Source organism: Chiloscyllium plagiosum, chromosome 31, assembly GCF_004010195.1.
Source record: "Chiloscyllium plagiosum isolate BGI_BamShark_2017 chromosome 31, ASM401019v2, whole genome shotgun sequence".
Taxonomy (NCBI): domain Eukaryota; kingdom Metazoa; phylum Chordata; class Chondrichthyes; order Orectolobiformes; family Hemiscylliidae; genus Chiloscyllium; species Chiloscyllium plagiosum.
In genome coordinates, this window is record NC_057740.1 from 6,059,790 (window position 1) to 6,082,263 (window position 22,474).

Sequence of the window (22,474 nt, forward strand, 5' to 3'; positions counted from 1 at the left end):
TTTTCATCTGTGGCCACCACTGATGTCCAGCAAATTCTTATTTCATATCCTCAGACTTCCAGCTTCCAGCACAGACTGGTGGTTAGTGAGGGTGGATGGGGTGCACTGACTGACTGTCTTCTCTTTAACCCATGGATACAAAGTATTTCCTAAAGGCATTCTGACCTGGGTAACTACCTCAATGCTCTTCTGATGCCTGGGGTGCTCCAAATGTCATAAGGTGAAAAAGAGAGTTACTAATGTATTTAGATCCATTGGTAATGGAGCTGCCACAGAGTTAAACGAGTTGATGGTGTCATTGGTACATACCTGGGCTGTATCTTACTGCTGTGGTTTTTGAGTGCAGAATAGGAAAGCATTGCAGCCCTCAGCACTGTTTGCACTTATCTTAGTGACTACTGCAAATAGGCACAAACAGACAAAGCATAAATGAACTGAAGTGGCATTTTTGATTTAATAACTGCAGGCACATATGAAATGGGGCTTTGAAACTTGTAAACTGTGTAGAATGTAGCAATGTGCATGAGAAGGCAGTGATGCTGAATTAACACCAGCAACTTAATTAGTCATTTTACCAGTTAGATAAAGATATCTATAAAGCTTCAGGAAGTGTAATGCAATGTGGGTTGTGGTACACAAGAGACAAGATCATAGCAAGGTTGGTTATAATATTTCTGCTTCTCTCTCTATACTTCTGAGTTAAATTTATTTTGTCTTTTGTGATCTATCCTTCTCCAAGATAAAGGCCTTTGAGATAAAGTTTGGAGTTTTAGGTTGCTGTAACTTGTGTTTATTTTAGTTCTTTCTAAATATGATGTGGAGGTGCCGGTGTTGGACTGTGGTGGACAGAGATAAAAATCACACAACACCAGGTTATAGTCCAACAGGTTTATTTGGAAGTACAAGCTTTCAGAGCACTGCTCCTTATCAGGTAGCTAGTGGGGCAGAATCATAGCATGCAGAATTTACAGTGGAAGATTAAAGTGTCATACAAATGATGCGATGTATTGAACAAACCTAGATTGCTGTTAAGTCTTTCATCATTTTGAATGGTGTTGCAGGTTTCAATTCATTAATAAATAAATCCCAGGACTTCTTTCAAGTCACATTTCCAAAATAACTTAAGGTTTTATATTTTAAAAATGACATCTCAGCAATTAGAATGTATTAAAGATGTGAGTGAGTGTCTGTCTGTATTCCAATCTTGAGTCAGACTAGTTCTATTTCCAAAGTAGGAATTTATAAAATGTCACATGGACTGACTGTCTACAGACTGTGTGCTTTTTGAACAAAATAAAATGTATCTGCAAATACAAATCTGCAAATTCACCCCATAGACTTATCTGTATGTGTGCGTGCGTGTGTGGGAGAGAGAGTGACAGAGTGTGTGTTTGTGTGGTTGCGTGTGTGGAAGTAGTGAACATAGGGTTTAAAGTGGTTTTTTGTGAACTAGCGTCTGCAATTAAGGTACAGAATGTAAGCTATAGTAGACAAATGTCAATGAATAAGCATAGAATGATGGTTTCCAAGAAACAAAAGTAGTGGTATGTGTTAATTAAGTCTGAATGTCAACATGTTTAGTTTCATGTTTAACAAATAGATCATAACGCGGTAAACCTATTTGTCATTAGTTGGCAAAATAATTAAACAAGGATAAAAAAAATTTTTTCAGGATAACTTCAAATAGTTTTGAATCATGGCCTGGAGAGATGATCAAAAGTAGTTTTATCCCTGATAAAGTGACCAAACCTAACCTGGATTAATGGATTGATTAACAATTATGTTTGAATCCTTTGAACATTGGTTAGCCATCTTCTTTATAGGCCAGTTTATCACTCTGCTTGTCTGACGTTAAGGACCGGATGAGGAAGAATTTTCAATGATCAAATTTGGAGAAGGTCGATGCCATTGTCTTCAATCCCAACAAATCCTACTCCTTAATCCCGATTCCATTCCTCTCTGCGTCTGAGGCTGAACCAGATAGTTTTCAAACTTTGTCATTAGCCTCCAGTTAAACCTCTCACTGTAAAGCTGCTCCATATTGAAGGCTGCTATCCTTACTGCATGCTGCCTGAACCCATCTGCTAGTAAACCTCACACCTTCATTACCTCTGTGCTTTCACATTCCTGGCAGATTCACAAATTATAAACCTGAGGTCATCCTAAACTCTGTTAGCCATGTCGTTACTCACCCAAAGTCTCATTCCTGCACTACTCCTGCACTTGCTGACCCACCTTGGTTTCTGCCAGAGATTTTAAAACTCTCATTCTTCTTTTCAAATCCCTTCAAGACTTCATCCTTTTTATCTCTGTAACCTTCACCAGCTCCACAACTCTATGAAATATCTGTGCGCTGTTTAAAGAAATTTATGTATGTATTACTTTGCTCTTCTAAAGGCTCAGCTGTCTGTGAGGAAATCTTTGATAGTCCCACGTTGCTATTGGGTTTGGTTTTAAAGAGTAGCTTTTCTCCCTGTTTTCACTCCCAAAGAAAGCTGGTTAAAAGTAGGTACAGATGAAGACAATACAGAAAACCTTTATTTCTCTTACGTGTGAGCTCATTCTGAGTATAAACACTCTTATATTGTTAGCATTTAGCCCATCCAGTCCAAACTATTCCCCTGAAGAGCATCCCACCCAGATCCATCCTATCCCTGCATTCACCATTGCTGGTCCACCTGGCCAGCACATCCCTGGACACTTTAACATGGCCAATCTACCCAACTTTGGACTGTGGGAGGAAACCAGAGCACCTGGAGGGTACCCACACAGACATGGGGCAAATGTGCAAACTCTACACAGTCACCCAAGGTTGGAATCGAACCTGGGTCCCTGGCATTGCGAGGCAACAATGCATACCACTGAGCCACCGTGCCTTACCTCTGAGACAAAATGTTGAGGATTCAAGCCTCATTTGTAGAATGTAGCTGACACTTTAGGGAATATTGCATTGTCAGATATGCTGCCTCCTGGGTAAAATGCTAAAGCTGCGCCCTTTCTGACTCTGAATCTGGTGTAAAATACTCTACAGCAATATCTTAAAAAAGAGTAGAGGAGGTGGCTTAGTAGAAATGGGTACCATTATCACATAAAAACATTTCATCTGGTCACTTGCCTTGCTTCTGTAAGGCCATAAGATACAAGAGAAGTAGTAGGTAGGCCATTCAACCCATTGACTCTGCTCTCCCATTCAATGAGACCACAGCTGGCATGGACCCAAAACGATAAGTCTGCTTTCGCTCCACAAATAGTGCCGGACCTGCTGAGTTTCTCCAGCAATTTCTGATTGCCAGTATCCACAGTTCATTGATTTTCTGATGATCCTCGACTCTACTTTCCTGTTCTTTTCCCCACAAGCCTTGATTATGTTGCTGATTAAAACTTTCTCTGTTTGTTGGACTTTGCACAAATTTGTTCCCATATTCTCCAACATCAAAACGGTCAATACACTTCATTACCCGTAATGTGTTTTCAAATATTCTCTTTCCTTCTTTCTCAACCTTCCATTGTTCATCTAATTTACCAACACTTCAACCTCAACCAGGGAAACATCTATTGTTTTCTTGATTCACTTGGGTTTCTCCTGTTTTCTTCAATTTCTATTCAATGCTTTGCTTTGGACCTTTTAGATTTCTCAATAGAAACATGACTGACACGAAAACGCCACTTCATGGAAAATGATCTGATTACATTGTAAATGTCACCAAACCCACAACTATTGTTATTCCACCCACTGCAAAGCAGGGCAAAGGTCAAAGTTGCAAACTGCCTCCTTTCATTGACCTTACGCGACCTGTAAGTGCATTGGTTTATTTGTGCAGAATGACGAGAGCTCACTTATGCCATCCTGGTGCTGTAATTACCCAAGGGTGTTTCACTTCAATCTTCCTTCAAACTTACCATCTTTAGCGTCACAACTCCAAACAATTCCATCTTATAATCACCTTCTCAAGAATGGTTCGTAAATTCTACCTAACCAGCAAATGTCACATCCTGACAAAGAATTTTGTAAAAGCCATAAGAGTCTGGTAGTTTAGTGGTTTTCTCTTTTGGATCAGTTCACTATTTGACTCATTAACAGACACTTGTTAAAGTTTCCAAACATAGCTACAAAGTAAATTTATGTCATGGGGTTTTATAAGAGCATCATAATATGCAAACTGAGCCACCTGGAGAGATATCAAGTCAAATAACCAAAGGCTTAAACTGTTAGGTTTTATGCCATGGTTTTGCTTGAAGTGGAATGCACAATCAAATGAAGGTGTTCTATACAATTTCAGAGTGAAACATCATAAGCTCAAAGCTCTGAAATTGAATATTACCTGGAGATGTGACTATTCCACAGCACGAGTGGTCAGACTGTCTAACTGACAGTGAATCAAAAACCTGGTGCCCAAGTCCTTACACACACAAAGTCCCATTCAACCATTAGCCCTGTCCTTAATCAAGTGCAGTTTCCCCATTACATGACTCAATATTTATTTCTGATCTTTTCTGATCACTCAACAATTTCTCTCCTCTGTTCTAACCCACAGAGACCACTATCCCATCACCAAGTCACCCTTTATTCACACATGGAGAGTCCTTGACACTGATCTAGCTCCGTCAGAGCCAGCTCTCAGACTGAACAGAATCTCTGACACTCCTGTATATATCTGTCAGCAAGGGCTTCCTGAGTGGACCAATCTGGGAGCTCATATCCTATGAGATCCACCTGGTTGACCTTGTTACAATCACTACATCTTCTGAAATCTGCTCAGTGCCCACAATCCTCCAAAATATCTGTGCTCCTCTAATTCTGGTCTGTCCAGTATCTCTGATTGTAATTGCCAGGCCTTCAGCTTTAAGACCACTGACTATAATGTGGCCTTGTTCACTCTGAGTGAGTTAACAGGATGTTAATGACTTAGCTCATATCTTTACAATAAATATAATGGATGAGCCTTAGAATCAGGGAGACAGTGGAATTGGTTTGAATAAACATAAAAGTACTAGACTGCTTAGGAATAATGATTGACCTTAATAATGTCTGAAAGCAAAATCACCTCTTCCATAGCCAATGATGAAGATCTTTCTGGTTCTGATGACTTGGATTCCGGCTGAAGTCTCCTCATTCACCTTTGACCCTGCATTGGATGAAAGTTGGATAAAGTGGACATTATTTCATGGGAAACAGTATGAAAAGGTAAGAAACAGAAAACACAGGAGGCACCCAAGTTGGAAAAGGAATCAATATTTGATTTGTGTTCTTCTTTGGTAAAATAAAATGAAAACCTCAGCTTGTCAGCAAAATATTATAGATTTCAAACACTTTCTATTCCATCATTGGAATGCATGGAGTGATGCAGAAGATGAGACAGATCATAGAATCATGGAATCCCTACAGTGTGGAAGTAGGCCATTCAGCCCAACAAGTCCACACTGGCCCTCTAAACAGCATCCCAAATGGACCCACCCCTTACCCTATCTCTGTAACCCTGCATTTCCCATGGCTAATCTACCTTGCCTGCACATCCTTGGACAGATGATACAGATGGTCTGGGCTGCTACCTTGGTGCTGGCTGGTTCGATCTGGTGCTGTGGCCTTCGTGTCAGTGCACGGTAAAGAGTTTGGCCCTCCATTACTCTGCCAGCACCTCCAGGTCCTTCTCTGTAAAGCGGAATTACAGATTCCCTTTTTGGAACACCTCCAGAGAAAAATGTTGCATCAGTAGATGAAGAAAGGCAATTCCTGGCTTGCAGCATTAAAAATGGCGTGCAGCTGGTGTTCAAATACCTTGCCTGGGGAATGATCAGTGCGGGCTCCTTTCACCTCAGCTGACTGCTGAATTGTGTGGGAAGGTCGCTCACTGTTAATAAGGACAATGCTAAATGAATGCATGAGAAAAGTGACCTTGGTAGGACAGCTTCTTGGAAATAGCTTGAAAAATAACACTTAGGTATTGGAATCTTTGCCCAGCATCTCTCTTATTCAAGGGGTTAGCAAGAATGTAAAGTAATCCTGAAAATAGAAGTAGTTCTCGAGAAAATTTCAAGAAACAAGATAATTTGACACCTGGCAAGTATGCACATTGGCATTGTCTTAGGAACCTAATTAATCAACATATTTATAAACAAACTAGAAGGCAGGGGAATGGGTCTGGGTGGGTTGCGCTTCGGTGGGTCGGTGTGGACTTGTTAGGCTGAAGGGCCTGTTTCCACACTGCAAGTAATCTAATCTAATCAAAGCAACATCTTCATGTTTACCACTGATACCAAGATAGACTGCACATAGTATAAATGGAAGAGTAAAAGCAGAAAGATATTAATAGATTGAGTGAATAGGCAAATGGATTTCAATGCAGGCAAAGATATAGCCATTAATTTTAGACAAAAATAAGTCTGTTACAAAGCTAGTCCATTTTTTTCTAAAAGCTGTTCCTTGGCTCAAGGAGACTCTATCCTTGATTTTTTTCAGAGGAGTAATAAACCAGGCCGAGCTCCAATCAGAATAGTTTGGTACAGAGATGAAAAGGATTTTGAGATTTGTTTATATGTAAACAGATGAGACTTTATGCCAAAGTGATCATGTTTTAAAAGCGCAGCAGGTCAGGCAACATCCAAGAAGCAGGAGAATCGACGTTTTGGGCATGAGCCCTTCTTCAGGAAGTCATGCCCGAAACGTCAATTCTTCCTGTTCCTTGTTTGCTGCCTGACCTGCTGCGCTTTTCCAGCAACACATTTTCAGCTCTGATCTCCAGCATCTGCAGTTCTCACTTTCTCCTAGAATGTTTTAAAAGTGACCTGTAAAGTGAATGGGGAGTGGTCAGCTCTCTAGCTGAGTTGAGCAGTTTTAGTTCAGTCGTGAACTTGGAAGTTCAACCTGGAGCTATGTGGGAACTCTCTCTCTTGTCTGCCCTTCAACTTTAACCCGTAAGCATGTGTTCCATTTCTACTGGGTTTTACAGGGAGTTTGCTTATTGGGACTGTTGTGTATATTCGGAACAGCATAATTAAGTCAGTTGGATAGGCTGAGTTCTCTCAGGGTTCTTTATTCTGTTCTTTGTGTTTCATTATGTAATTTTGTGAATAAATTTTTGTCTGTTTTAAAATCTAGTAGTCAACGTAGCTATCTTACTCCGGGTAATTTTCACTGTACACTTACCGAAGCAAATTGTAAAATTATGGTCTGGGGCTTTCGATATAAGAATGTTTTGAGTCTGTAACAGGCCCCAGCATTTCCTCATCCCTTAGCTCATCAATTGGATGCTATGATGGCTCAGTGGTTAGAACTGCTGCCTAACAGTGCTGACATTTTGAACATCCACAAATACTCAAGGGTCCAGGTACAGGAAGTTCTTCTAAAATGCGATGGTTGTGTTCTTGTGAAACCCCATGTTATAGAAAAATTGTGCTTTAGAAACAGCGCTTAAAGTGTTGGCAATGTAATTGTGTTACAGTCAACGTACATTTTAAAAGTTCACGCTTCAGAAATAGTGTCCCAAATTCATCAATCAAGTTATAGTGAATTTGTGTTAACGAAACACACGTTATAGCAGAACGGCCTTTACATAGAAGATTGAAATCTCAAAACTAGCTTGAGTATAGAGGGCTAGAATGCAAGGGAGTGAAGCTATCCAACAGCTATACAAAACCTGAGCATTTTTGAACATCAAAGTTCAGGAAACATATAACGGCTGTGGAGGAAGTGCAGTATAGATTACCAGAAAGATATCAGATATTTCAAGGAACTGACAGGGTAGATAGAGATAGAGAATATTTGTTTAGTTAGAAGACTAGATTAAAGGGGCATAGTTTAAATGTTAGTGCCTATCTCAAGAGTCAAATAAGGGAACCCTTTTAATAAAAGGTGATAGAAGTTTGGAATTCTCTTCCGCACATAAAAATTAATGCTAAGTCAATCGTTAATTTTAACTCTTAGATTGGTAGATTTTGTTTTAACATGTTATTGAGGGAGGCAGTGTTTATGGAGTTAGGTCACAAATTGAACAGCAGTGCAGATTGAGGCATTAAACAGTCTGTTACTGTGGGTCCTCTAACAGGAAGGGTTTCTCCATAGTTGTGGTACCGAAAGCCCTCACTATCCATTATACAGCTGGCAGCTGTAACACATCTTTAGTAAATTTCCATTTACTCATTTTACCAAGTTATTTCAAACTAACAATTCAGCTGCACTCTGAATACTTTAACCAGACGGCTAGTTTCTGATCACTCCCAGTTGTTCCTGTGCTGTGTCAGATCGATTATCCTGGTCAAGTTTCCAGGAGTCTTAGGTTATGAAAGTGCAATGGTTTTTCTTGTGCTTTTATATTTAGAATGAAGAACATTGGAGGAGAATAACATGGGAGAAGAATCTGCAACAAATCAATCAACATAACCTGGAGTATTCGATGGGCAATCACACATTTCGTATGGAGATGAATCACTTTGGTGATATGGTCAGTATCAAATCCAAAGCAGATATTTCCGTCACTCTCACCCGACCTTCAGTGACAGTGCGATCGAGCTTGTAGCAGTGTTTCATACAGAGGCTTGTGAGCTCAAGCCCACTCGGGAACTGCAAGGGTCTAATTTTTAGATGAGGCCATAAACCCAGTCACCCGCTCAATCCATTCCACGGCATTTCTCAAGGAAGAACGGGAAGTTCTTCCAGTGACATGGTCAACATTCTTCTGTCAAGGAGCACCATCGAAAGCAAAGTAGCTACTCAGTCATTTGTTTATTTTGTTTGGGGGGACTTTTTTTGTGCAGAATACATTTCCTCAAAACAGCTTTTGTTATTATCTAAACAACAGGAATATACTTCAATGCCATTCATAGGTTGGGATAGAATCCTTACAGTGTGGAAGCAGGCCATTCGGCCCATTGAGTCCACACCAATGCCCGAGAGAGCATCTTTTTCGGACCCACCCCCCATACCCTCAACCTGAAACCCTGTGTTTCCCAAGGCTAACCCACCTAGCCGATGTATCCCTGGACACTGTGGGCAATTTAGCATGGCCAATTCACCTAACCTGCACATCTTTGGATTATGGGAGGAAACCAGAGCATCCAGAAGAAACCCACACAGATACAGGGAGAATGTGCAAACTCCACACAGACAATCGCCCAGGGAACCCGGGTCTCTGGCGCTGTAAGGTAACAGTGCTAACCACTGAGCTCAATTCATATGTGAAGGGATTGATTAAATATTACATACAAACATACAAAAGACGTGCAGAAATAAGTCATTTGGCCCCCTGAGCCAGTTCCACCATTCCATAAGATCAAGTTTGATCTGATTACTTCACCTACCTCCCCTCACCCATTTATCCCCAGTAACCTCTGAGGTGAATGTACCACCCCCGTGCTAATTAATAATCTATCCACCCTAGCCTTCGAAATATTCAACAACTCTGCTTCCACTACCTTTTGACGAAGAGAGTTCTAAACACATGTGGCCAACCGTCAGTAAAAAAATAACTCAACTCTGTCTTAAATGGGTGACTTTTTTTTAAACAACAACTCCTTGTTGTATATTCTCCTATAGTTCAAAATGGTAGTCTTGGACTCTTGCTCAAAGTGAATTTAAAATTCAATGATGTTATGGTTGCTACTACCTGGGGCGCTTTCACTATGAAACCATTAATTAATCCTGTCTCATTGTACAATACCAGGTCTAGTATAGCCTGCTGTCTGTTTAGCTCAGAAATATGCTATTCAAAGACTCTACACTGAAAGTGTTCTAGGACTTTCTCATATTGGTTACTACAAACCAATTGATTTATCCAATCTACGTGTAGATTAAATTTCCTTGATTATCACCTTGTCTTTCTGACAGGCTACCATTGTTTCTTCCTTTATGCTCCACCTAATCGTGCTTACTGCTAGGGGACCTCGACACCACTCACATAAGTGACTTTTTGCTTTTATCATTTCTCATCTCTCCCCAAACAGCTTCTATATGCTGGTTTCCTGAACATAGGCATCCATCTCTCTATTGCATTTATTCTGTCATTATTTAATAAAGCCGTGCTTTCAACTTTTCTGCCCTTCTGAAATATCATGTACCCTTCAATATTCAGATCCGGATTGTACAGGGTCTTGGTGAGATCACACCTGGAATTTTGTGTCTAGTTTTGATCTCCTTATCTGAGGAATGATGTTCTGGCAATGGAGGGAGTACAACAAATTCTTGGGATGGCAGGACTGACATATGGAGAGAGATTGGATTAGTGAGGAGTTTATTCACTGGAGTTCAGAAGAATGGGGAGGGGGCTCTTATAGAAACCTAAATTACATTATGATTCACACATGTATTGGGACATAATTTTTAACCGTTTCACCACATTCCACTGCTTGGAATTTTACACCACAATAGGGTAAATGCACGAATGATGTTCCCAATGAGACGGAGGTCTCGAACCCATCTAACAGTTTCTGGACACAGGATGGGCCATTTAGGGTTGAGATAAGGAGAAATCTTCAGAGATTGGTGAGCCTGTAGAATTCTCTGCCACAGGAAGCAGCTGAGGCCAAAACATTGAATGTTTTCAAGGTGGAGTTAGGTATAGTTCGTAGGGTTAAAGGGATCAAAGGGTTTGGGGAGAAACTGGGAACAGGGTAGTGAGTTGATCAGCCATGATCCTGTTGAGTGGTGGAGCACGCTCAAAGGGCTAAATGGTCTAATTCTGGTTTTATTTTCTATGTTTCTATGGTATCCTGTAACCATGCCTTTGCAATGGGTATCAGATTGTAATTATTTATTTCTATTTGTGCCAGTACATTTGTTTCAAATGTGACAAAGTCTTGTCTTTTTATTATTTTTATAACCTCTAGCCTTACCTGGGGCTTTGTTGATCTGTTGATTACATAAATGCAGGCAAAATTCTTTCTTTAGTAGTCAGCTAGAATGGTTCCTCTGAATCAAGCTGAACTTCCCTCTAATTGATGCTAATGATCAAACCCAACATGGGATGGAATCAGGGTACATATGAAGTTTCAATGGCTATGAAGGGTTACCCTAACGACGTTGGTCCGACACTGCCTTTCAGAAGGACAACAATGTCATATTCCCCATAATCTTGAAATATTGCCTGAGTTCAGTATACAGTGATTTCTCTGACAGCTTTTACATAAGACAATAACAATGAGGAACAGGAGTGGGTCATTTGTCACATTGATCTTGGATCACTATTCAGTAAGATCATTGATGATCTACTCACGGCCTGAACTCCATCTTACTGCTAAATCAAAAATCCATCTCACTCAACCCTGAATATATTCTGTAATACAGTCTTCACTGCTGTCTGGGGTAGAGAATCCCAAAGACTCTGACTCTTAAAGAGAAGAAGTTCCTCCTCTTCTCCATTTTTAAGCGGCCCTTTATTTAAACTATGCCCACTAATTTCCAATCCTCCAATGAGCATGAAACAACATCTTGTGCTTTAGTTGTCAACCTTGTGTGAAGCTGGAAATGTGTTGCTGGAAAAGCGCAGCAGGTCAGGCAGCATCCAGGGAACAGGAGAATCGACGTTTCGGGCATAAGCCCTTCTTCAGGAAGGGCTTGTGTGAAGTATTACCAAATGTGAATCAGGGGCCTAGTGCAAGGATGGCAGTCTCTATCACAATTGGTCCCAAAGATGAGGCTGAGAAGGTGCAGGATTCCCTGGCTTCTATTTGCTTTGTGCCTTCAGCTCAGGAAACTGAGCTTTCCCTTCCTCTCCAGTGGCTCCCCAGAGCTCAAAGCTGTCAATGATTCACTCGCAGCTGGCTCTGCACTGTCATCTCCTTGCTCCCCTTGTAGCAGGTGAATGGGAATCCATCAGGTCTTGAACCTATGGCCAACTCACCTTACGCAAGGTCCCTAGGTAGATGACCATTTAGTGTGAGTAGGTGAGCCAGTGCTGTTGTTTTTAACTTAACAATGAATGCTGATAGAATTAGCTCACTCCAGAACTGTTGGGTGTGTGACCTTGTTCTGCGAAGAGATGCCAAAGAAATGTCTGCAACAGTGAAGGTGCAGACTGCTCCTCCTTTTGTTAAGCCCGATGGTATGTGTCTATGTCACACTACCTTTCGAGAAGTGCTGAGGACTGAGGCTTGCCAGACTCACATTTTGGTGTCCTCAGTCAGTTTGTTGTCATTCCAGTTTCTCTTTATTAGCTTGGTGTTGCAGCTTTTTTAATGACCAGGTTGAAATAAGGCACTATGTAAATGTATGTCTTCCTGACAGCATCAAGCGATTGCTGATGACAGTTGAACCAAAGTATATGGAGTTCTCAACAAACTCCAGAGTCACAATGCTAACACTGATTGATGGTTTTGGGGCAATATCCTGGAAACTCACTTTTGAAACTTCAGTGGTTGTATCAATCTCCTTATAGGTGTCATATGGGCTCTCTGTGTATCTGCTGCTGAAAGTGGCCCTCAGTCTGCAATGCTGCTGAGGCAATATTCCATGTGTATCCAAAGCTTTTAAATGAAGCATCCCATTCATCCCCAAAACTCAATAATGGTTACAGTCTGACTGACAGTCACAAGCGTGAAGCTTGTAGCAAACAAGGAGCATCGTCCATCATAGTAAGAAATGACTGGTGCCCGGTTTTAGGGACTGTGCTTTAGAAAGGAAACGCTGCAAAGGTTTGCAGAAATGATTCTGGGAATGAGAGGATTCAGTTATGAGGATACATTGATGAGGCTGGGATGATTTGCTTCAGAGAAGGATTTGAGACAATTACTGTAAATGATGAGGAGATAGAGAGAAACTGTTCCCTATTGGATAGAAAGGTGAAGGACCGGAGGACCCATTGAAGAGGTTGGCAAAGGAACCACAGGTGACATTAAGAAAAATGTTTTGTTTATGAGGGGTGTGTGATGAGTGATTAGAATCTGGAATGCACTTGCCTGAGATCATAGTGGAGAGAGATTCAATAATAGATTTCAAAAAGAAACTGGGCAATTCTGAAAAGAGAGAAAGGGAAAGAGGACTAGCTTTTTGGACACAAACAGTTGAATGGCCTCCTGTAATCTGATAATCATTTGATTAATTTGTTGCTTCTATCACCTTTGCAAAGTGGTTTCTGGGCTGTTTAGGAGAATAACATTGGTAGGGCAGTGTTCGAGTCAGGGAGTGCTGCACTGTTGGAGGTGCTGTCCTTTGGATGGAGTGTTAACCAGAAACTAACCTGTCTTGAGTGGACCTAAAAGATCCTATAGCACCATTTCAAAGATGAGCAGTCGAGTCCTCAGTATTGTCTTGGCCAATATTTGTCAACAAATCTCACTAAACACAAATGATCTGGCCGTCATTGCATGGCTGTTTGTGGGAGCTTGATGGAATTTGATTCCTAAATTACAACAGTGATTACAATTCTACTGTATTTCATTGGTTATAAAAAAAACCTTTTGAACACTGCAATGCTGCAAAAGATGCTATCTAAATGTAAGTTATCCTTTCTTTGAAATAAGCATGGAAATAGAAAGAGTATCCTCATTATTTTACTTTTACTCTTCAGACCAGTGAGGAATTCAACCAAATCATGAATGGATTAATTCAAAGAAACCCACAGAGCCCAGCTCCCAGTGAAGAGCCACTCCACCAGCATGACGATATAGATATTCCTCAGACCATTGATTGGCGTAGACATGGATATGTCACAGAAGTGAAGAATCAGGTGAAAATAAGTATCTTTAAAGAGAGTTTTTCAGATCCAACTGGGTTAATTGAATCAAAGCCCAGTCATACTGTAAGATATTTTGAATAGAGTTGGATGTTCTCATGTCAGAGCTTTCTTTTCAAAAAAGTAAACTGTTCCTGTTATTTATGTACACTTCTATCTCATTGGAAATTTTATTTAAGTCACACTGCTTCCAAGCAGTGAATTTAAAATTGTACTTTCAGGCAAAAGACCTCTGGTCCATTCAGCTAATCTAGCTATAGTATATGCTTGATGCATTCCTGATTACTCCAATTCCCAAAACTCCTGCTAGTTCCTTGTTGGAATCCATTATGGTCTCTTTGTTCATTGACATATTGTGTTACTGTTCTGCCAGCATTGTGATAGGTGAGGAGTATTTCTTGAAATAATTGTGGCTTATTGTTATTACGATACAAAATTGAATCACATTAATATTGAATCATGGTTTAAATGGATCTGTAACTAAATAAAACAGAGGGTGACCTTGTTTACTACATTATCAGGGTCACTGTGGCTCGTGCTGGGCATTTAGTGCAACTGGATCTTTGGAGGGACAGATCTACAGGAAGACAAATAAACTCATCTCACTGAGTGAACAGAATCTCGTCGACTGTTCCAGACAACATGGTAACAAAGGATGCAGTGGTGGACTGGTGGAAGAAGCCTTTAAGTATATACAGAGCAATGGTGGAATAGAAAACGAAACTTCCTACCCTTACACCGCAACAGTAAGATCTTTCATTGTTTATTATCTGTGCATCCACATTAATAATTATATCAGTCAGTAATATAGGAAAGCTATTCCAATAATTTATTCCACCAATAACAATAACTTTTTTAAGCTTTAACATGTTTCATTACAGTTTCCGTCAGTGTCTTACTTGTAAGTAAGATACTGCTCTATTTCAATATCGCTCCCTATAATCCTAATATCCTACTGCTCACTTACAACCAGATCATATCAATTGTACCATGTTAGCTTGCTAATACCTGCACGTGCTCGGGGTGCATGGAGCTGATGGGGGAAACAGAGATTCTTCTCACATTTCAAACTTAACAAATGCTCCTGTCATGGGGAGGTTTGCCTGACAGTAACAATAGAACCAAACAGGTAACAGCACAGAGAGGGGACTATCTGTACCAGCTCTTGGCTAGAGCAGACCAAACCTAATCCGATTTCCTTGTTCACTCTAAGTGGCCATGTCTCTTACAGTACTTCAAACACTGAGTTACTTTTTTCTCACAATGTTAGTTCTAGCTAGCACTCAATCCTTCAACATTTCTGCAAACCTCTTCTCAACCTCAGCAACAATTTAAAGTTGATGATTTTCCAACTAAAGAAAAAATCTGTCCTCCCACATCCCACTTTAAAGTTTCTTGTATATCTTTCTACATCTCCTGCTCCAACTGTTCCCAATTAGTAAAACAAGATATACTTGTAACCTCTTCTTCCAGCTGACCTTAGATTACTAGATTAGATTACATTACAGTATGGAAACAGGCCCTTCGGCCCAACAAGTCCACACCGCCCCCCCGAAGCGCAACCCACCCATACCCCTACATTTACCCCTTACCTAACACTACGGGCAATTTAGCATGGCCAATTCACCTGACCTGCACATCTTTGGACTGTGGGAGGAAACCGGAGCACCCGGAGGAAACCCACGCAGACACGGGGAGAACGTGCAAACTCCACACAGTCAGTCGCCTGAGGCGGGAATTGAACCCGGGTCTCCGGCACTGTGAGGCAGCAGTGTTAATCACTGTGCCACCGTGCCGCCCACCTTGTTCAGACATACCCTGAGTTCCACGCTGGGTACAGTTCTCATTCAGAATGAGAAAATAATTGAAATGGTTTCTTTCCCCAGTTTTCCGTCTTCCCCCACCCCAAATAACCAATTCATCATAAGGTATCATTAAATTAGTTGGTGGAGCACACTTGAATATATGTTTAATGGCTCAGTTACTGGATAAGTAATCTTGAGGTTTGGGCAACATACGATGAGTTCAAGTCCCACCAAAGTTTTTTGGGAATTTCAATCCATCTTTTTAAACATCTGGCAATTAAAAAGCTAGTTTTGGTGAAAGTTCACAGAAAACTGCCAGACTGTAATAAAAACTGAACTGGTTGATTTGTCTTTTTGGGAAGAAAATGTGCCATCCTCACTTGGTCCAGACTAGATATGGGCTCTGTACGATTGTCTCTGCAAGGCTTCCCGAAGTGGCCACCCAGCTCCGCTTTGGAAGTGGGGAATGGAATCTCCACCATGTGGAAACAGGCCATTCGGCCTAACAAGTCCATACTGACCCTCTGAAGAGTGTCCCACCCAGGCCCATCCCTCACCCTATCACAGTAACCCTGAATTTCCCATGGCTAATGCACCTAACCAATACATCCCTGAACACTATGGGCAGGTTAGCATTGCCAAACCACCTAACTTGCACATCTTTGCTCAGTGGGTCAAATCTGGAGCACCCGGTGGAAACCCACATCGACGCTGGAATCAAACCTGGATCCCTGGTGCTGTGAGGCAGCATTGCTAACCATTGATCCATCATGTCTTTCTGAGAATTTTTAAAAACAACATGGGCACATCTCAGCTTTTGTAGGTGATTAAATGTAATCCTATGGTGAATTCATTAATCATACAATATTGCAAATCTACCAGAGCTGCAAATACTTGTATTTTATCTGTTCACGGACGTGGGCGATGCTGGGTAGGCCAACATTTATTGCCCATCTCGAGTTGCCCAGACGGGCAGTTAAGAGACAGCTACGTTGCAGTATCTCTGGAGTTACATAAAGGCCAGACTGGTTAAGGAAAACAAACTTCCTTTCCTAAAACACATTACAATAATCAGCAGTGGTTACATGATTGCCATTACTTTACCTTTTTCTCCAGATATGTATTGGATTCAAATTTACCATCTACCATGGTAAATTATATCCATCATGTCCTCAGAACATTATATTCTGGATTACCAGTCCATTGACATTACTGTTGTGCCACCATCTCCCCTATTCATATTCCTAATCCTTTGCTGTCTTTGCTCCATTACTGGGCACTGTACTTTCAGCTCCCTGTGTCTGATTCTCTTCAGTTACTCCTCTAAGCCCCTGTGCTTTCCTGACACTCTCACTGTCTTTGACCCACCTTAAAATCCATCTCTTTGACCACCACCGTTTAACCTCCCATTGGACGATCTGCACACATTTGTGAAACTGTTTCAAAGTGATTTGCATATTAGAGTTAGTTTTAAAATTAGTTACTGTTGTTGCTGTCTTTGTTGTCTGAAATATCTGGAGGCATTAGCTCTAGAGAGTCTGCTCAAATCAAAATGTCAGGATACACTACAGGCTGTTAATTTTATTCTCTATGTTATAGGATAAGCAGTCTTGTAGGTACAATCCCCTGCACAGTGTTGCTAACTGTACTGGGTACAAAACCATTCGCCAGGGAAGTGAGCCTGCATTAGCAATGGCAGTGGCTTCAGTTGGACCCATATCAGTTGGAGTTGATGCAGCTCAACTATCCTTCCAGTTCTATCAATCAGGTAAGGCCTACACAAAGTAATTCTGTGATTACACATAAAGAGGGACGTTGTGTGCACACCATGGTACCCACTTGTGCCTTGTTAAACTTACAAGGTCAGGCAGAGGTTTACAGGACTATGGGGAAAAGAGTCAAGGGATGAGATGAATTGGACAGCTCTCCCAAAGATCTGATATTGGCCTTCTGGGCTAAATGGCTACTTTCAGTGCTATATCATTTCCACTGCCAGAGCTCATTTGTGGCACTGTGGTATACATTCAGTCAAGGGTAACCCTTTGAGTCCTGAACATTAATTTTAATCACGGGAATAGGTCAAACTTGGGCAAGGAAACGTCTTGCCAGTCATCAGTGCATCATAATTTGCATAGTTGAAAGAGATACTTAGGGCAGAAAAGGAACACATTAAGAATGGCTTAATAACAGCACTACTGACTGAACTGGCTAAATCCTGAAGGTTATATCTACCAGACTGGGCTTGTGGTAAATAGTGAAAGAATCTGCGAGCAGGAAAAGAAACCTTGATCTTGTCCTCACCAATTTACCTGCTGCAGATTTATCAGTTTATGACAGTTCTAAAAGGAGTAACCACCATACAACATATTGTGAAGATAAAATCTTATTTCCACATTGATGATATCGTTCATTGCATTCTGTGGAACTACCATCATGATAAATGGAATTCAGGTGATATCTGGGCATCCATCAAAATGCAGTTGGCTACAGAATTGTATTCCATGCAAACTGCTCCCTCACCTGAACATTACCATCAAGACAGGGGTCCCATGTGAGTCACTGAGGAGTGCATGAGGGAATGCTAGCTGTATCACCAACACAGGACTACCTGCAGGTTAAACATGGTATGCCACAGTCTGAGCTGGGCCATCTCACAACAAATGGATCTGATTAGTGTCACAAATAGTGCTTACAATTAAACAACTAGAGGAAACTCCACAAACATGTCCATCCTCAGTGACAATCAATCCCGTCACAATATAGAAAAGAAGATTGAAGAGTGCACAACTATCTTCATTTGGGAAAACTGAATACATGATTAGTTTGGGGCTCCTTGTGATATTCCCAATATTATCTCTGCCAATCTTCAGGCAACTCACTTAATTTGCTTTGATATCAAAGAAACAGCTGAGTTCAGTAGACACAGGAAAGATAACAAGCAGGAATAACATGCCAGGTGTAAAGACAGATGCTCCAGAATGAGTCAAATCCTTAACCAAGCTGTTCTGGCCCAATAAATGGTAAACTGTTCAGGTATGTCCATAAAAATACAGAGCAGATCCAATCTGGTCAATTATAAACCCATTAGCGAAGTGATGGAAGGTGTCATCAGTGCAACCGAGTGATACTTATTCACAATAATTTGTTCATCAATGTATAATTCAGGTTCTGCCAGGATAACTTAGTTGCAGAGCACATTATAGTCCATTCAGAAGAGCCTATTTGTAGATTAGATTCTCTACAGTGTGAAAACAGGCCATTTGGCCCAACAAGTCCACATCCACCCTCTAAAGAGTAACCCACCCAGACCCATTTCCCTCTGACTGATGCACCTAACACTATGGGCAATTTAGCATGGCCAATTCACCTGACCTGCACATCCTTGCACTGTGGGAGGAAACCAGAGTGAATTGGCCGTACTAAATTGCCCATAGTGTTAGGTAAGGGGTAAATGTAGGGGTATGGGTCAGTTTCGCTTCGGCGGGTCGGTGTGGACTTGTTGGGCCGAAGGGCCTGTTTCCACACTGTAATCTAATCTAATCTAATCTAATCAGAGCATCCGCAGGAAACCCACACAGACACGGGGAAAATGTGCAAACTCCACACAATCACCCGAGGTTAGAATCGAAACCAGGTCCCTGGCACTGTGAGGCAGCAGTGCTAACCACTGAGCCATCGTGATGTTAGATGAGAGTGATTTCTCTTGACCCATTTGAATCTGCTCCAACACTCAATAAAATTGTCTCCATCCAGAAAAAAAGCAGCCCATTTGATATCACCTGACCATTCACCGCCTTAAACATTCACCACTCTAGCAGTATTGACACATGGTGTCTGTGGGGTAACCATCAATAAGATGCACAGCAACGATTCACCAAAGCTCCTTTGGCAACACATTCCAAATTTGTGACCTTTAACCCCCAGAAGAGCAAAGGCAGCAGATAAAGGAGAACTTGCAAATTCCCCTCTAAATTTACATCATTTTGTTTGGGAACCATTTCGCTGCTCCTTCACAGTCCCAGCAACACTGTGGGACGAGTCTAGATTCCAGCAGGTCGATTTGGCAGCTCACCACCTCCTTCTCAAGGGCAACAGGGACAATTAATAAACGTCAGCCTTTCGAGGGAAGTTCTCAGCCCGGGAGCAAAGAAGGTTATGGAAAATGACTGGAAAAATGGACAGTCTCTGAAGTAGAGGAAATTAAGAGGAGGTCTGAAAAAGGTGTTCAAATTCATAAACATTGATAGAGTGAGTCAGGAGAAATTATGAAAAAAATGATTGACAACTAGAGGACACAGACTTGAGGTAACTGGCTAGAGATCCAGAGATGGCCCGATGAAATATTATTTCCTATACAGCGTCTTGTTATGGCCTGGAATGCACTGGCTGAAAAAGTGATGGAAGTAGCATCATAAATAACTGTGAATAATTGAAAAATGTATTATATATGTAAAATATTTGAAGGAAAGAAAATGTCACGGTGCTTTGTGGAAAAAGCAAGGGAATAGGATTTTCCGGGATATGTCTACCATACAGTAGGCACAGGCATGTGGTGGCAGAAGTGAGTCCTGCAGATGCTGGAGACTAGAGTCTAGATTAGAGTGGTGCTGGAAAAGCACAGAATGTCAGGCAGCATCCCAGGAGCAGGAATATCGACATTTCGGGCAAAAGCCCTTCATCAGGAATGCTTTTGCCCAAAACGTCGATATTCCTGCTTCTCGGATGCTGCCTGACCTGCTGTGCTTTTCCAGCATCACTCTAATCTTCACAGGCATGTGGTGGCCATCCCGTGTGCTGTATTGCACATGGTCCAGTCTGACAAAAAGAGCCAAACTTGATTTTCAAGGGAAAGTAATCAGAGATAAGGTATAGAGTCTCCCAGGTACATTTATTGCAGGCTCTTCATCTCGTTAAACTTATTTCCATACAGGGATTTATCACGATAACAAGTGCAGCACTACCAAGGTGAATCATGCAGTGCTGATCGTGGGATATGGAACTCATGGTCAAGGAGAAACTGCACAGAATTATTGGATTATTAAAAACAGGTACTTCCCACACAATATATTCCAATACTCTCTGTCCTGAGGGCTTCTATTTCAGAATTAGGCTCAAAAATCAGAGTGCTCACCAACCATGTAAAAAAAATCAATTGGGTCTATACTCATGTTGGACTGACTAGTGAATCAAGTATTCATTACCCTGGGGAGGGAAAACCTTAAATCTTTTCCTTTGGATCTCCTTGTGAGAGGGCTGCGCGTACAGTACTTGTTTTGAGATGGTATTAGTGATAGAGTGCATGGACGGGTAAAATTTTCACCCAGTGTAGGAAAGCCAATGGATTTCCACTTCAGTGGAAACGTAACGTGAATTGTACTATTTGTGCCTTCTTCCTATTTAGATAAACTACAATTTAAAAGCTTAAATCATTCAAATAATTTATCTGATAACAGACTTTTTAAAAGGTCGGATGATTGGGTCTAACATTCGATCAAGAGATCAGATTTATCACATTGGACCTCTCCCAAACTCAACTCCTAGGAATGTACAGTGAGATTTTTCACTTGGTCTTATTGCTGTAAGGAGCCATTAGCCTGAATACAAGGACAATGCAGTAATTTAACGCAAATTTGTTTTTGTTTCTCCAGCTGGGGAAAGAATTGGGGCATCAACGGGTACATGCTTCTCGCTAAAGACATGAAGAATCAATGTGGCATTGCCAGTTTTGCAGTTTATCCTCTGGTGTAATGGCAATGTCAGGCAGTCCCAGTCATGGCTGGGTTTGATACAATCATGACCAGATTCGGAAGTTGCTACAAGACATAACTCACCATCGTATCAGTGGTAACAGGAAACTGAGGGAACTCAGACTTAACATTTCGGATCGAGTGATCCTTCCTCAGAATGGATCTGTTTCTCCACAAATGCTGCCAGACCTGCTGAGCTTTTCTAGCAATTTCTGTTTTTCTTTCTGATTTACAGCATCTGCAGTTCTTTCAGTTTTTTATTGAATAAAACTTGCTATATTGGACTGTAAACGTCTAAATTAAGCATCAAAGTTACTTTTAGCCTTGAAGTTGATACTGAAGGGCTTGTGGCAAAGATCTGTAGAAATGGCACATGATTTCTGGTCTGAATGCCAGTGCAGTAATTGCTTACAGTCACAACAAAATAAAATGCTTTTCATTGGCACTCCTGGGTAATTTACACACTGTTAAAACATAGAATTACCTGGTAAGATTGGAGGTTCAGTTGATATCCGATCCTGGGAATCTTTCTACACATTGGCCCAACCAGAAACAATATCCAGTAAATAAATTGCAGTTCTTTTTTAGATTAGATTAGATTAGATTAGATTACAGTGTGGAAACAGGCCCTTCGGCCCAACAAGTCCACACCGACCCGCCGAAGCGAAACCCACCCATACCCCTACATTTACCCCTTACCTAACACTACGGGCAATTTAGTATGACCAATTCACCTAACCTGCACATCTTTGTGACTGTGGGAGGAAACCGGAGCACCCGGAGGAAACCCACGCAGACACGGGGAGAACGTGCAAACTCCACACAGTCAGTCGCCTGAGTCGGGAATTGAACCTGGGTCTCTGGCGCTGCGAGGCAGCAGTGCTAACCACTGTGCCACCGTGCCGCCCACCGTGTCATGTGTGATCTCTCAATACATATGGAAATTAAAGATGTAAAAGGGAAACAAAGAGCACAATATCTTACAGCAGTTATTAAAAAATGGCTTGATGCTCCATTGGAGATAGGCATAATAATTGTACACCAGTCAGTTCTAGACTACTTACGCTATGTGTTATGGAAGAGACCAGACCCCCACAAACTGTTTTAAGAAGGTAGCCTAGACCCTAATGTTTTCTTACTTTAAGAGCATATGTGACTTGCTGTGTTCCTGATGTAATGCAACTGGTCCAATTACTTGACATTAAGCAAAATACAATTTATTTAAACATTATAGTTGAAGTACAACCAAAGAAAGAGGAAT

General features: G+C 41.2%; 1 protein-coding gene across 3 annotated transcripts; it reads left to right on the top strand.

Annotated features, from left to right (window-relative positions):
• The first annotated feature begins 606 nt into the window (after window positions 1-606).
• LOC122565183 (procathepsin L-like) lies at window positions 607-21,504 on the top strand. 3 transcript variants are annotated; one of them, XM_043720890.1, is made up of 8 exons: window positions 607-658; window positions 5,057-5,185; window positions 8,316-8,438; window positions 13,497-13,655; window positions 14,183-14,407; window positions 17,066-17,234; window positions 20,397-20,514; window positions 21,115-21,504. In XM_043720890.1, the coding sequence occupies exons 1-8, from the start codon at window positions 620-622 to the stop codon at window positions 21,212-21,214; spliced, it is 1,062 nt and encodes a 353-aa protein (XP_043576825.1). In that variant the 5' UTR covers window positions 607-619; the 3' UTR covers window positions 21,215-21,504. The 3 variants fall into 3 exon arrangements, with proteins under 3 accessions (XP_043576825.1, XP_043576826.1, XP_043576827.1); XM_043720891.1 differs by having other exon boundaries at window positions 612-658; window positions 5,040-5,185; XM_043720892.1 differs by lacking the exons at window positions 607-658; window positions 5,057-5,185 and adding an exon at window positions 6,769-6,912.
• Window positions 21,505-22,474: the final 970 nt, after the last annotated feature.

Bases quoted from the DNA above. Each gene is read 5' to 3' on its own strand.
- LOC122565183 (XM_043720890.1), top strand. From the start codon at position 620: ATGTGGGTTGTGGTACACAAGAGACAAGATCATAGCAAG. The intron at 13,656-14,182 runs GTGAAAATAAGT...CTACATTATCAG, and splicing joins TCACAGAAGTGAAGAATCAG to GGTCACTGTGGCTCGTGCTG. The intron at 20,515-21,114 runs GTACTTCCCACA...TTGTTTCTCCAG, and splicing joins TATTGGATTATTAAAAACAG to CTGGGGAAAGAATTGGGGCA.